Source organism: Euleptes europaea, chromosome 1 (genome assembly GCF_029931775.1).
Source record: "Euleptes europaea isolate rEulEur1 chromosome 1, rEulEur1.hap1, whole genome shotgun sequence".
NCBI lineage: Eukaryota > Metazoa > Chordata > Lepidosauria > Squamata > Sphaerodactylidae > Euleptes > Euleptes europaea.
This window is the reverse complement of record NC_079312.1, coordinates 83624633-83638956: the sequence shown is the minus strand read 5'-3', so window position 1 is coordinate 83638956 and position 14324 is coordinate 83624633. Positions and strand designations below refer to the sequence as shown.

The following is a 14324-nucleotide window of genomic DNA, read 5'->3' as shown; positions in this document are numbered from 1 at the left end:
CCCTGATCTTTTGCGGGATTGAGTTCACCATGCGTTTCACCATGCGTTTAATTTTTGGATCGCGGGATAAAAAAGCTTGAGACATGCAAGAGATAATTCAAGAGAAAACAATCATGTGTTAATGGCCTTAGATGCCTCATATTAGTTGTGCATTTGAAAAGGCAGTCAAATCCTGTTCAGTTTTTTCTAGTTTCACCACCTTCATTTCAGTTTTTCACTAACTCAAGGTTGCTTGATTTTGTTCATGGTTTATTTAATTTCATCTGTATGATGTACATTTATTTAATATGTATTTTTCTATATAGTAAGCCTAAGATGGTATATAAAAATCAGCTTATGTACACTATCATTATCAACATTAAAACCATCATCTATATCTCAACAGCAATCCATATCTAGTACACACGGCAACAAAATCACTTGGCTGGCTTAACCTACTGCAGGTAATTTTAAGTTTGAGCTCGCTTGTAATTAGAAAATGTACATTCAGGCTTTGCATTTCCTAATCAGTATGATATCTGCCAAGTAAGTTGTTATAGCAATGGCAGAGAACCCAGGACCTGGAGGAAACACACTGAGTCAACTATTGCAGCATCCAGCCACGTTAGCCTATGTCTTAGGTTGCCATTTTTGTTGTAACCACACTCCTATACTTTTAACTTGTATGTGATTGGCAATAATCCAACAAGTAAACTTTCACAATTTAATTTCCTTGTGGTAAAAAGCTACACATGTTGATTTTCTTGCAGCAGAACAGTTAGCAATACACGGGGCTTTCTTCAAGGAAGAAGAAAGATAGCAACCGTATTGCAGTACAGAGAAACATATTTTCACCCCCACATAAATGTGAAAAATTATTATAGTTTCAGAATAAACACATTATTCTGTTGTGTGGTATTCTCATTATGTTGGTTGAGTGGCGGCACCCTCGGCCTCAGGGCAGCTTCACATGAACGCTCCAAGATGCGTGAATCCATCTGATGTCTATTTTGCTGTGTATACATGTGGTGAGAAGCCACAGTTTTTCATTGACGATAAAGGTGACTTCCTTCAAAGCATTCCAGATTATTTGCCTCCTTATGCTGTCTCCCCCACCCACAAAAATTTGGTTACGAGCTCCTGGGGCAAAGACCTGTCTTGGTAATAAGGAGTCACACACACAGAGTGTCAAACAGACAATCAACATAAATTATAACTCTTATTAATGTTTCAGTTGTGAGAAGCAATGGCTACAAAAGAAGGGTTGGCAAGCAAAGAAGGTGTGCAAAAAGGGAAACAGGTGGCTATGTTGGCCTACGGGGGGCGGGATCCAAGAAACCGATAGTAGTGTAAGAAGTGTTGCAGTACAGGTATTAGGACCTGCCAAAATATTGTTGAAATATGAGCGACCTTCGAGTCCCCTCAGAAATCTTAATATGAAAACAGCGAAAGAAGATTAGGAAAATGAAGGCACGAGTAATTAATTTATTGAAGAAAAGTGAGACATTTCCCCCCTACTATGGATGATGAATAATAGCTGCTCAGAGCCTCAAAAGATTCTGAAAGCTTCGGAGCAGATATACAATTTTATGCACTTGGGTGCCAGTTCTGTTGGCCTTAAATCTACTTCCAAGAAAACACGCCGAGGCTCTCAATCAAAACCCACCTTATCAATTGTATTAAGGCGAAGCATAATATTACATGGTTCTTAATTTGGGTTTTGCTCTGGATCAACGCGGCTCCCTGCTTTCAAAAAATGCAGGGGACCGGGATTCAGGCGGGCGCATTTTGCCCGATCACACGCAAGAGACGTTCCTGCGAAACGCACAAGCCCTGCCTTTCCTTTCCAATCCGTACTAGAGCGAAGAACCAGCGCAGGCCCCTGGCGCGAAGCTGTCGCTCCGTCCCCTTCCGCGCGCGCTGTCCCTTTAAGGGCCGTCTCTCCTCGTCAAATTGCATCAGGCACGCGCGCTTCCCCCTCCTCCCCCTTCGGGCTTGCACGCCCGGGCTCCTCCATTGGCAGGGCGCGCTCTCGCCTGCCGCGACGTGCGCGCTCCACCCTCCCTTCTGCCTAGGCGGAGCTGGCTGAGGGTCGCGCGCTCGCCCGGCCAGTCGCGTGGTCTCCTTGCTTCTCCATATTGCTGCGGAGGCATTAGGAGCGACGGGGGAGGGGGGACGCCGGGGTTGGGCTTCAAGGGTGGGGGGAGGAAGCCGGCGGCTCGAGGCCCCCCCCTTCGCCTGGGGGTGCGAATCCACCTGAGCGGGGTGGGGGATTCCGGGCCCGGCGCGGCGGCTTGCAAAGTTTGGGGCGTGCGCGTTGTCTGGGGGAGAGCCTGGAGCAGGGGCAGCGAGGCGGCTCTGCGGGGGCGCAGATGGCGACCCAGGTGGAGGCTCTCATGCCCGCGAACTCTCTGCTGCCCTCCGAGGAGCACGGGCGGGTGATCAAGAAGCCCCAGGAGAAAGGCGAGCGCCTCATGCACCAAGGGGAGAAGGCCCACGCCGACGAGGGCAAGGGGGGCGGCCTCGACAGCTGCAGCAAGGAAGGCGGCGGCGGCGTGGGGGAGCATCTGCGCAGGAACGGGGCCCTCAAGCCCCCCAGCATCAAGCAGCAGAAGGAGGACAGCAACCACCAGGAGAAGGAGAACCTGCTGCACCAGAGGAGCGCCGGCGAATCCAACCGGCTGCCCTGCGAGGCCGGCGGCGGCAGCAGTAGCGGCGGCGAGGAGGGCGGCGAGCAGGGCGGCGTCGGGCGCAAGGAATTCATCGAGGCCCCCCCGCCCAAGGTGAACCCCTGGACTAAGAACGCCCCCGCGGCCCTGGTCACCCTCAACGGACAGTCTCCTCCAGGTGGGTCCCGGGAAGGCCGGAGTGAGCGGATGGGGCGGGTCGGGGGGTGGATTGTGTGTGTGTGTGGGGGGGCGATTCTGATACGGCGAAGCGGAGCCGCCCGAAGTGGGGGGCCTCCTTCCCCGCAATATGGTGACAACCCGCCGCCGCCCCCCGTCCCCGAACTCCACCCCGCCTTTGTCCGTCTCTACGCGCCCTGGTCGACCTCGGCTTCGCTCCGTCCAAAGAAAAAGAAAAGGACTCCAGAGTGGGGAGGGAGGCGGGTTGCAGCATGGCAGCAGCCGCCGGGAACCCTCTCCCCAGGCCTCGCTCGCAGGGAAAACGACGCCCGCGCTGGGCACGGAGGGAACTGCCTTCCGCAAAAAAAAATAATAAAAAAAATGGGTGCTGCTCCCGCGGCCCCCTCCCCTCCGGCCTTGTGGACGCGGAATTAGGCTTTTCCTGGAGAGGTCAGGCGGGGTGTGCCGTCCATAAATCTCCCCTGTGTTTCTCTCCCCCCCCCCCCGGTTATCGCGCACGCTGTCGTTACAACATTGATCATGCTGTAAATGTTTAATGCGCGTCGGCGGTAGAGATTCTCCCCCCCCCCCACGCCCCTTCCCTAAAACCGTACTCGTTTTAAACCCCGGAGCGGGTCTGGAGTCGAAGGGCGAAAACGCGCGGTCGCTGGAGCCTCCTTTCTTCCCTGTTCCAGCCAGGATTCAGCCAGGATCGAACGCACCTCCGTGCGTTCGATCCTGGCTGGATCCTGGCTGGAACAGGGAAGAAAGGAGGCTCCAGCGACCGCGCGTTTTCGCCCTTCGGGAGGTGAATCTAATCCGGTAACGTGGACCAGCCCAGCGCCTTTGGCCTGTAAGCGTGAACGGGGGGGTGGGGTGGGGTGGAGAAAAAGGATCGAATCCGGGCTGCCGAAACCGCGGCCGCCCATAACCTTAACCGAAACGGGATATCCTTCCAAAAGAACAAAAAAGGTGTTGTTTTTTTTTAAAGGGCACGCAAATTGCCGGCGTTTCTGATCCGCCTTCTATCGGTCCTGAGGGCGCGTTTGGGGGGGCGAGAGGGGCCACCAGACAGCTGAGGGAAGGCGGCGTGAGGGCGCGGAGAGCATGTGTGTGTGTGTGTGTGCGCGCGCCAGTGGGGGGGGGGAGGGAGGGACAGAAGGGGCTCCCGGAAGGCGCTGGTGGGTCGGCCGTGCGGGTTGGTTTCGAAACGGCGGTGGGGAGTGGGGAAGCGGCGCCTGCGGGGGGGTCCCGAGGCGTCGTGGCGGCGTCCTAGGCCCCGTTGGCGACGGTTGGAACGTTCGTTTCTCCTAACGCCCAGCCGCCCCAATGGCTGCGCGCGCGTGTGCCGCTGCCTCCCTTTCCCAGCATTCCACCGCAGTGAAGGCAACGTGGTTTTCTGTCGGGGCGGACATGTGATGCCTCCGAGCTCGCGGCGGAGGAGGCCCTGGGGCTTTGACCCTGTCTCGCGTTAGCGGTCGCGTCCCCCCCCCTTTTTTTTTTTGGCTCGGAGCCCCGGGGAGTAACCCTCTTCAGGGCCACCCCGCGTGTGTCGGCTTGAGGCCTTCAGGGTGACAGCGGAGCCGCTTCAAGGAGAGGCGGCGGACAAGGTTAGGCCTTCCAGCTGCTTTTCGAGCTCCGCTTCCATGTGTGTAATTCTGACCGCGGTTAAGCGGGAGGTATTACTACTGGTCTTTGCGGGAGGGCGGCTCCCCGATCTCTCTCCCCCCCCCTCTTTTTTACAGACACGGATCTGTAATGAATCTCCGTGATAATGAATGTGGAGCAAAGGTCTTTCAAACGTCCACGTTGGCTTCCTAGATTATTGCAGCTGGGTACTTAATGACTCTGGGTTGTATTGGGTCGCAAGTGTGACATTTAGGCCTGGGGCCTCTTTCTCAGTGGGTTCGCAGTTGGAGTTTAGCTGGAATGCTCTAGCCTTCCATTCCTAGCGTTGGTGCTGAGTGCAGGTTGGAGGGTTGTTTGTCCACAGTGTTCCTGCTGGAACATTAAACAGCCTCCACCGTTTGGCATAAACAAACACACACAAAAATCACAATAGCTTTCTGGTGGTTATGGGATCGTGCATTGATAATCCTCTTGTCTGTTTCCTTATAAACAAATAAGGCTTTGATGAGATGGGTAGGTGGAAATATTTAATAACAGATTTTTACGGTTTTGCAGACATCCTTGCCCCCTTTATTTGTTCTGCCATCCACCTTGATGAGTAGTTCTAGAGAACTTGTGAATTGCATGGTGTTCTGTGAAATGTTGGCTGGTCCTAATAAAAAGTATTAGCTGACTTTTTCTGGGAATTAGTCTGAGGACCAGTGTAGCAAATATCAGTTTTGAACTTTAGTGTGTAACTTACAGCTCAATTCTATGCAGAGTTATTCCGGTCTAAGTGCATTGACTCCACATAGGATTGCTTATCAATGGATGAGGTATCTGAACAATATTTTTGTGAACTTGAACATTTATCCCACAAGAAAAATACTACCTTCACAAAAAAGAGCACACTAAATCCAAGAACAGTTTCCAAACTGCATTCTCTGGGATTTAAACCGTCACAGACTTTTAAACTCACAGTAGACTTGAAATTAGATTGCTAATAGATGCTTGTACTTGTACAATGATGAATCATCAAGATTTACTTATTCTTGGAAAAGGCATATCTCTGCAGCACCTAGTTGAAATGTTGTCTTCCTCTGTTCAAAATTGGTGCATGATGGTGCTTATTATGGCAGATGCAGTGACACAACATTTTATTAACAAAATCCATACTGATCAGCTTTCATGAAGCATGATAATACTGCTTTATTGAAACATGTCAGAACAGGCTGGAGCATATTGTAACAGTTTGTCATACTTTGTGCGTATGCCATATATATGCGCATTTGGAGCCCTGGTATGTTGGGCAAGTTGGTTTAATGACTTTTTCACTTCTCTTACAGGTAAAGTTCCTTGTACACATATTTAGTTTTCCATTTTCAACTGCTTCCATTAATCATCTTTTTTTGCCAAAAGAGACACACAGGACATGATCCGCTTGCACTGTGGTAATGAAGAGATGATCCTGATGGGCATAATAGGGCCCTGTGTTCCCTTCTGTATTGTGCCAGTGCACAATAACTGTAACAGGATAATTAGAGGGTTTTGCATGTGTTCCAAATCCCCACCCAGTTTTCCTTTTCTGCCCCATGGAAGCTTCCCATGCCACTGGTACAAGTATCTTGTAAGGCATGGGAGAGCAAAAACTAGCTTGGGGATACTGGTGGTTGTTGCAGACCTCTCATTCCTTTTAACCTGCTTGTATGCCCATGCTGTCATACAAGGCTCAGCATAGCTTTCTTCTCTATTGGAATCCTCTGTTGTTTTGTTCATGGTGGGAGTAGGTGATGCCTATCTATTTTTCAGTTCTCCAGCTTTTGCTGAACTAGGTAAAAAAAAGTTTGCGACTTAACTAAAAGGTGCAAAAATTTCTATTACTTGGCAGTGATGCTCATAATTTAACACAACATTAGCTTTGGAAATTATTCTGCTCTTATGCATTTGTTTCTTCTGGTGTTTTTTAAAGGCATCTGCAAAGTAAATATGGTAGTCGGATATTGCCAGATTGAACTGTGCAGTGACTGAGAGCTTTCTAGCAAATTTTATGGAAATCAATTACTTTAGTGCCCTCATATCTTTTTTATAATGTGTTGTGCAATATTTTTGAAACTTAGAAGTCTTGCCCATAATTGACTAGTGTTTTCTGGGTAATGTTTTAATAGTGCATTTGTCTAATAACCTCTTGAAGTGTCTTTCTCTACATTGTTAAAATTCACTGTGTGATAGTGTTGATCTTTGAATATGCCTGTTGGCAAAGGTGATATGGTAATTGTATTGGCATGGAACTTGGAAGGTATGTCTATAAGAGGTTTGGGTAAATGAAATGCTCCTTAGACTAAATCTATAATGAGCCAAAGTGGTGTAATGGAGAGAATATCGGAATGAGGTTTGGAAAATCCAGGTTTGAATCCCTACCATGCTGGGTGACTTTGAGCCAGTTATTCTCAACCTAACATGTTTCACAGGTAGTGGTTGTGAAGACAAAATGGTGGAGGGAGAGACCTGTGTTGTTAGCCTCTTTGGGTCCCCACTGAGGGGAGGAAAAAAGCAAAGATGAGCTTATAATGTTGGCAGCTTAGCTTCATGGGAGATGTCTTTCATAATGACAAATGCTGGGGTGGAGGATATTGTTTTGCAATTCAGCCTAGCTGAATTTCATTGTTCTCCTCTATGCTCTTAATAGCTGAGGTGGGAGAAGTCCCAACTACAGAATGTTGCTGTTCCTGGAAAAAATCTCTTGAAACGTTGTCCAAATTTATTTCTACCAAAAACAACAACCCAACTCCCCTCCTTTGGATGTCAAGGGTAAAGTCAATAGGAAGAGTGGATGGTTTGCCCTCTGACTTGGGGAAGGTCCATGTCCATCCTTCCCCAAGGCCATGTACATTTTGTACAATGTACAAAAAACATTTGTTTTCAGAAGGTCCCAGATTCAGTCCCTGACATCTCCAGTTGAAAGGTATCATGAAAGTGATCTACCTGAGATCGTACACAACCTCTGCCAGTCAGAGTAGATAGTAGTGACCTTGATAGACCAGTGGTCTGGCTCCGAATAAAGCAATGTCATGTGTTCATCTTTATCTCTGTTCATTATGTAGCCAAGTGGGAAAGCTCTTGACTAATCTGCCCATGGTGTCCTTAAAAGAACACTACTGAGTCTGAATTTTGCTTGTGTATTTCACAAAGGATTCATGCACATCAGAAACTAAGATATGCTCGGTAGGTATTGGTTCCAGACAAGATCAAACGTAATTGAGATGTTCCTTGAGAACACGTATAGTTCAACGTACTTTTCAGTTTTTCTTCTCTCCTTTTCTTTTGATGCAGAAAATGGGAAGCTTTTGAAAATAGAAAACTAAAATATTGAAAAATAGGAAAGCTGAGAAGAAAGTGAAGCACAAAGTGAAGCTATAAAGTGAAGCACAAAGGCATGCAGTACAGTTCAAAGGTGAATGTAAACTGGTATGGCCCACTAAAAAAAAGTGGCTGATTGCCAGCGTACACCAGCCTTTGAAATGCACCCACTCGGTGAAAGGCAGCAGCTAGGATGACTGAGGGACAGGCCAGGTGCCTGCATCAGGTGAGTGATGGAGCTAGGAATGGTACTGCTCAACTGATGGTGGCATTTCAAATGTGGGCTGCTAGTGGGGACTTAGAATTTCCCCAGTTTCATCTGATGGTGTGACTGGAAAGACTCTCAGCCTCCATGAGGGATGACAGTCTTGTGAGAGGCTGAGAGGGATCATCTTGCAGTGTGTAATTTAAAACAATCTGAGAGGCAGCCAAGAAGGACATGATTTGCCATTAGATTCTGCAGTGTAGGAGAGGAGCCAGTTGCAGTGGGAGGGAGCAAGACTTAGTGGCTTGCAACACCCCCCCTCCTGGTATGGGGCCAGAGGAGCAAGGGCAATGGCAGGGCACACTCTTGAGGGCAGAGTCTGAATGAGGGGGTGGAGCCTGTGACAGGTGTTCATAAGTTACTTTCATCCTGCTATAGTTGATTAGAGTCTTAAAGAGAGTCTCGGGAGTAGACTCGAGTTGTAGTACATTATCTCAACAGCATAATGTGACACCATAGGATAATGGTCCTTTAGGTTGTGCTAGCAGTAGTATAACTTACTTCAGTGATGGTGCTACCCTGCTTCATCGTGATGTAACCTATATGATATACTGGGATTCATTTCTGGAATATACGTCCGGTGTTCATGGAGTGCTAGGAGGTTGACTAAAAGGGTATTTAGAAGGGAAAGCTATAGATAAACAGGGTCTGTTGAGCAAAGAGGAAAGCCTGTTGGGTGTTTTTTGAGAAGGTTCACTGACTATAATGGAGCACTCTTCCAAATAACTTTGGCCTGATCCTGCAAGGGATTTCTCATGTTAAACAGGAGAGTATATTCAAGAGTCCCTTAACTGGTGAAAGACACACACTGGACGCATTGTATACTGTTGGTTTCTAAATTTATTAATTTCTAAACTCCTCCCATCATGGAACTCAAGGCAGTCTCAAATTCAGAGCCAGACCTGCCTTAGCTTCAGCAAGTTTGCTTCATCATGTTCCTTCAAGCCAGACCTTGTGATTTTAAAACGCATATGTAGATGACTGGGATTCTAGTTTTGAATAAAAGCAGAGTGGATTTGATTTAAATCACTAGTCAGGAAGACTATATTTAAATCATGGTTTTCTATATAAACAGTACTTCTCATGATGTTTCATTCAGGCCACCAGGCCTTGCATTTCTGTTTGCATTTTGCACGCATTCTTGCCTTGCCCATAGGTAGAGGAGCTTCATTAAAATATTCCCAAACTGGGTCTCTTTTACACTTTCTGCAATTTTAGGTTTTCTCCTTTGGGGGGACAATAATATGATAAACCTCAGACTATACATACAAAGATCCCAAGACTTCTGGAGAATTCTGCTCAAATGTTTTCACTATAATTTTTCCTGCTTGCCCCTCTCTCCTCACTCCTAGCTCCTTGTGCAGATCTATTCCACTCCAATCAATCTTCTATTCATTGAACTTCTTGAAACTTGGCACTTAAGAGGTAAGAGGTTGATTCCGTGTACATAGATTTGCAAAGGAGCAATGGGATTAAGGTCTTCTCAACTCTGTTTATTTTATAACATTTTTGCTGTGAAGAAGAGGCATGTTATCGTTGCAGATACAAATCCAGTTTTGAGAACTGCAAAACCAAGCATCTGTGATAATATCTTCTAGATAGAAAAATTGCCCCAAATAATCTGATAGTAACCTCTGGAAGAGCATGACATTGTGAATGGATTAATGAAATTCATTTACCAAAAAATGTAAACATTGCATCAATATACAGCCTCATGCTGCATAATTAAAAACTAATCCTTATTTCATGATGAATAACCTTTGGGCTATATCTTAAATAGAAAACTATCTTTAGAGATTTTTCCTCAAAGTATTTTATTTAAAAAATCTGATTCAAATAAAACTGATTTTTTTTATTTAAAAATAATAATTGATTATTATCCACCTTGAATAAAAGTAGGTACGCAAGACTGAAATCTGCTTACTCATGGACTACAGAATCTACTGGGATCTTCATATCTTTAAGGTTGTTTCTGACAAGGAGGATTCTGTGCAGCACTAGTGCAGATAGTTTATGGAAGACATGGCATGCCATTTTGGATTCTGTGTTGTTGTAAGAATCATTTCTGCTTCTGGGGAGATGTGGTGTTATGTGTATGAACTTGTCAGGTTGCTTTGTTAACTCGATAGAAAATTTTAAGAATTAATTCCAAGCTTTTCTCTGAGTTTGAAAAGCAGTATTTTTCATTGTGTGATTTTATTTTGTTGTGTAAAACACCTTTAGTACATATATTGCTCCAAATATAGTTTCATCATTTCCTCTCATGGTACAAGGTTAGATTGCTTGGTTGTGCTGTTTTCTCAGATCATACAGATAAGGTGTCCTTTCATGAAGTTGCACCTGTGTTCATTCTAATTGTAACTCGTTGCAGTCCTAATTGTCTTTGGTTCACAGAGATTGATAAAGTAACACACAACTTTGCCACAGAAAAGTGAGTACTTTGTCTCAGCCTTTAACAAAATTTCACCCTGAATTAAATCTTGCTAGTTTACAGTAGCCTCGGAATTTCTTAGCTGAGGGCAGCATTGTGTGGACTTGTAATTCTATCCACTTTTCATGCATCACATTATGCTGTATCAGCATTGCGTAGCATGGGTGGGACTAAATCTGCTTTCCCCCTGACATCACTAGTGTTTCTGCTTGGTTTGCACTAGCTCCAAGAGTAAATGAGGTAATGGCAGAAAAGTCCTTACTTTTGCTTGGGAAGGTGAATGCATGCTGAAGAGTAACCACATTTCATGTCTTGTTTCATGGGGGCAAGAGCACATCCCATAATATTGAAAGCTTGGCTGAAGGTGAGTTGGAGAATTTGTTTTTAAGCCTTGTCTGCAACATTGCCTCTCCAAAGGTTTTGGGCAGATGGTGTTCTTGAATAGCTTGATATTGTCCATTTTTCATAGTTGCTGGTTTGGCAAGGATCAGCTGCTTGAGTAACTTAGCTGTTCTTAAAATTATTGGGCATCTCTTAGTCTATTGTAGTGAATACAGTGATTTTAAAGTGGGTCACAAAAATCTTAGAGATGGCTCATCAGGATGCTAATAGTGGTGGCGGGCAGTGTTGTAATATTCTAATTACTAGTTGCCTTCAAGTTAGGAGTAAGACTGACAGGTAAATCTTGAGCAAAGGCAGAATTATATTGGTAAATGTTTCCCTCCCCTCCCCTATAAAATGTTATGAAAACTGCTGAACTCCCAACTTCCCAACATGCACTTTTACAAAGTAAAAGTTGGTTAGTTATCCACTTCTTGGTTTAACTGGATACTTCTGGCACAAGTAAGTTGTGTGAAATTTCATCTTCTGAAGGACATCAAAGGTCATCTAGGCTTATGCCCTTCATTTTTTTTTCTGGACCTTTGCCCTGTGCACTGTTTGTTCAAGTGACGCTGGGGGGATGTAGCGTTTGAGTGAAAACTGATTCATAGCTCCTTGTCTGGTCCTCCCTAGAATAGTCCTAAATCTGAATTAAAACTCTTCCAACTATAAAGGATGTCACATTCTTTCATTCAGCTTTTCTACCCAGTTCTTATGTTTCTTTTGATGGGGAAGCTTGTTGGGTATTACATCTCAATTCTAAAGCTACTTACTTGGAAGAAGTCCCAAGAATTTAAGTGGGACACTTCTTCCAAGTGTAGCCGTGGGAAGAGATACAAATGCATCAGTGGGAATTCATTTTCCAGGGACAGATGTTCGGGTGTTCTTAAATCTCTTTCAAACGTTGACATGGGTAGCTTGCATCTACATCTGTTTGCACCTTGTATTCATTTTCCCAGTTAAGCATTCATAAATATGAATTCTTACTGATAGTCAGATCTCAGGGATACTTAGTGGGGGCTTTGGCTTCCATGAGCCTGGGAGGTTAAGTTATTCTGAATGAAACCAAATTGAACAGGCATATTATGTTCTTGAGGTAAGGATAGCATTTTTGCCATGTGATGGCATGAGAGTTACTTTTTAAAAAGGTAACAGTTCCGTATGAAAATAACACAAGCACAGTCTTGCCTTTTGTAATTTCCTTCTCATTAAGTATACTGATGTGTATTATGAGACTTAAGATTCAATCTCTGGCATTTCCAATTGATTTTATTAATTTAGGGAAAGCACTGTATAAATATTAAGTGCTCCAGTGCATGCTTTGTTTTTAGTCTTCCTTCTAACAGCGTAGGTTGATATCTCTCCATTTTGGGGTCGGGGTGGGGATAAGGAGCTGAGAAATGGATTATTTAAGGACCCTTGGTGAGTTCTTGTCTGAGCTGAAATTCAAACTGGGGTGTTCTGGATCATAGCTCATAGTCTCAATTATGCTACACCAGCTTTTTGAAGTAGCAGAATGGGCCAATAAACAGACTGGATTTCACATCCCCACTCATCCATGTGCTTACTGAGCAGCCTTTGGCAGCATTCCAGAATCTTTGCAAGGGATATTTCTGGGACTGAGCAGTGGTGACGTTCCCCTTACAGTAGGAGTGTATGCCATGTAAACTGGATTTGCATCTGTGCTGCTAAATATCTCAGCTTCAGTTTTCAGTAGGATGGAAAGGTAAAAATCATTTAAGTGGTTTGCAGACTAAAAGTGATATAGAATCATGGGAAATTTAGAATGGATCTGGAGAATACTAGACTGAGACCATAGAAAACTGGCTTAAATGCCTTCCTCCTTTTGACCTTTGTGTAAGGAGGGCCCTATACTTGGCTGGTCGGTTCTGTGTTGTAAAGCTTTATGTTCTAGGTGAAACTTATGATGGGACGTACAGATAGTTGGGTTATAATATCCTAGCTTTGGTGTACATTTTCCTTCCAATTGTTGGAAAATTGCTTGACAACCTGTCCACTTTCTAATTCCAAAGCTAGTACCTAGCAGCCAGTGTGTAACTGTTCTCTCAAGTTACTATCTGTAGTCAGATTCTTGTTGACTTTAATGGGTGGTGGTGAGAGCTTTTATACACGATGTTTTACACAATTCTATGAACAAAAAATCAGGTTCCTGTAATCTGTGTTTTGACAGGCAGGAAGCTGGAAATAGCTGAAATCCTGACTGTCAGTTTCAACCAAAATGGGGAAAGGGCAAGTTAATATTGTAGCCTAGCAGTGGGGTTTTCTAAGCTATCTGTTTTGCATGTCTGAGCACAGACAATAGTAGATAGGAACTGGGAGCTGAATATCACTGTTGAATGAATCAATTAAGTGGACACTGGACGGTTGGAATTAATGCTTATTTGTATAGAAGGGTATTTGGAGGGTACTGTGAGAGGCCCAGGACTGTTCTGTGGGAGGGAAGAAATTCAGCTGGACCCAGGTTTGGAATTTATTTGTGTTTGTTTTTCCACATTTGTGTACATAATGTGCTGAAGGGTGTTCATGCTGCTTTTCCAAAGCAGGTAATGGTGGTAATGTCCACTCTGTGTTATAATTTAATGGTATTATGGGGGTGGTCATTGGAACTGCATGTTTTAAAATGAAAGAGGCTTCTCCCAGAGGGCTGGGTGACTTTTATTAGCTGCAGAGGGCAGGAACTCCTTGCTGAACATTAGAACTTTGTGTATTTGGTGAAAACATGATAATATGGAAGGGAGAAAGGAGAATGTTGATAAAGAGGGTGCTGTCACTTGGACCTGCTTAGATTAACAGTTCATGCTATTAGTCTTGAGGAACTAGAAACATCCCAGTAAAAGAGGGTGGGGGATGGGTGTTCACACAGAATTAGCAGGGCTAGCTGTCCTTAAAAGTTAAACTGCATTTTATTTTTCTCTTTACATTTCTAACTGGAGACTTGAGCAGCTTTCTGGAGAAGCAACATACATTTTCTAAATAAAAGAATTGTGATTTGGCTGTGAATGAGTCAGGGTCTGCATCTTACACTTAATTTAGGAAGCATTGTGCTTAGCTGGATTACCTGTTTTCTGTACATGCCAGTTTCTAAGAAGCATGTGTATTAATCCAGTTTCAGAAACAGTGTATAAACCAGTGATCAGATATTAGTGTACAAAATACTGAATATAAATATTGTTTAGTTTGCAGCTTCTGTTTGTTTGTGCATGTACACACATAGTGCCTTGTATCTAAAAAAAAAAGGGGGGGAAGGCTTTCAGACTGTGTGTCCTAGGCAGGGAGAAGATCCTGCATCAGATATAGCTAGAGGAATTTTTTTTCCAGCATCAGAAGTTTATTGCAGCAACCAAAACTGCTGTGCCAACCAGTGATGCTCCAGAGAGCCAGAGTGTATAGAGAGCCTCAAGTCACAGGAGCTACCCCCCCCCCAGTCCTTTTCTGA

General features: G+C 44.8%; 1 protein-coding gene across 1 annotated transcript in view; it reads left to right on the top strand.

Annotated features, from left to right (window-relative positions):
- Positions 1-2282: 2282 nt before the first annotated feature.
- LARP1 (La ribonucleoprotein 1, translational regulator) overlaps positions 2283-14324 on the top strand; it is a 97934-nt gene continuing 85892 nt past the window's right edge. The window contains exon 1 of the mRNA XM_056858261.1: positions 2283-2826. Within this exon, the coding sequence (XP_056714239.1) occupies positions 2352-2826 (475 nt within the window). The 5' untranslated portion in view covers positions 2283-2351. The remainder of the gene's footprint in view (positions 2827-14324) is intronic.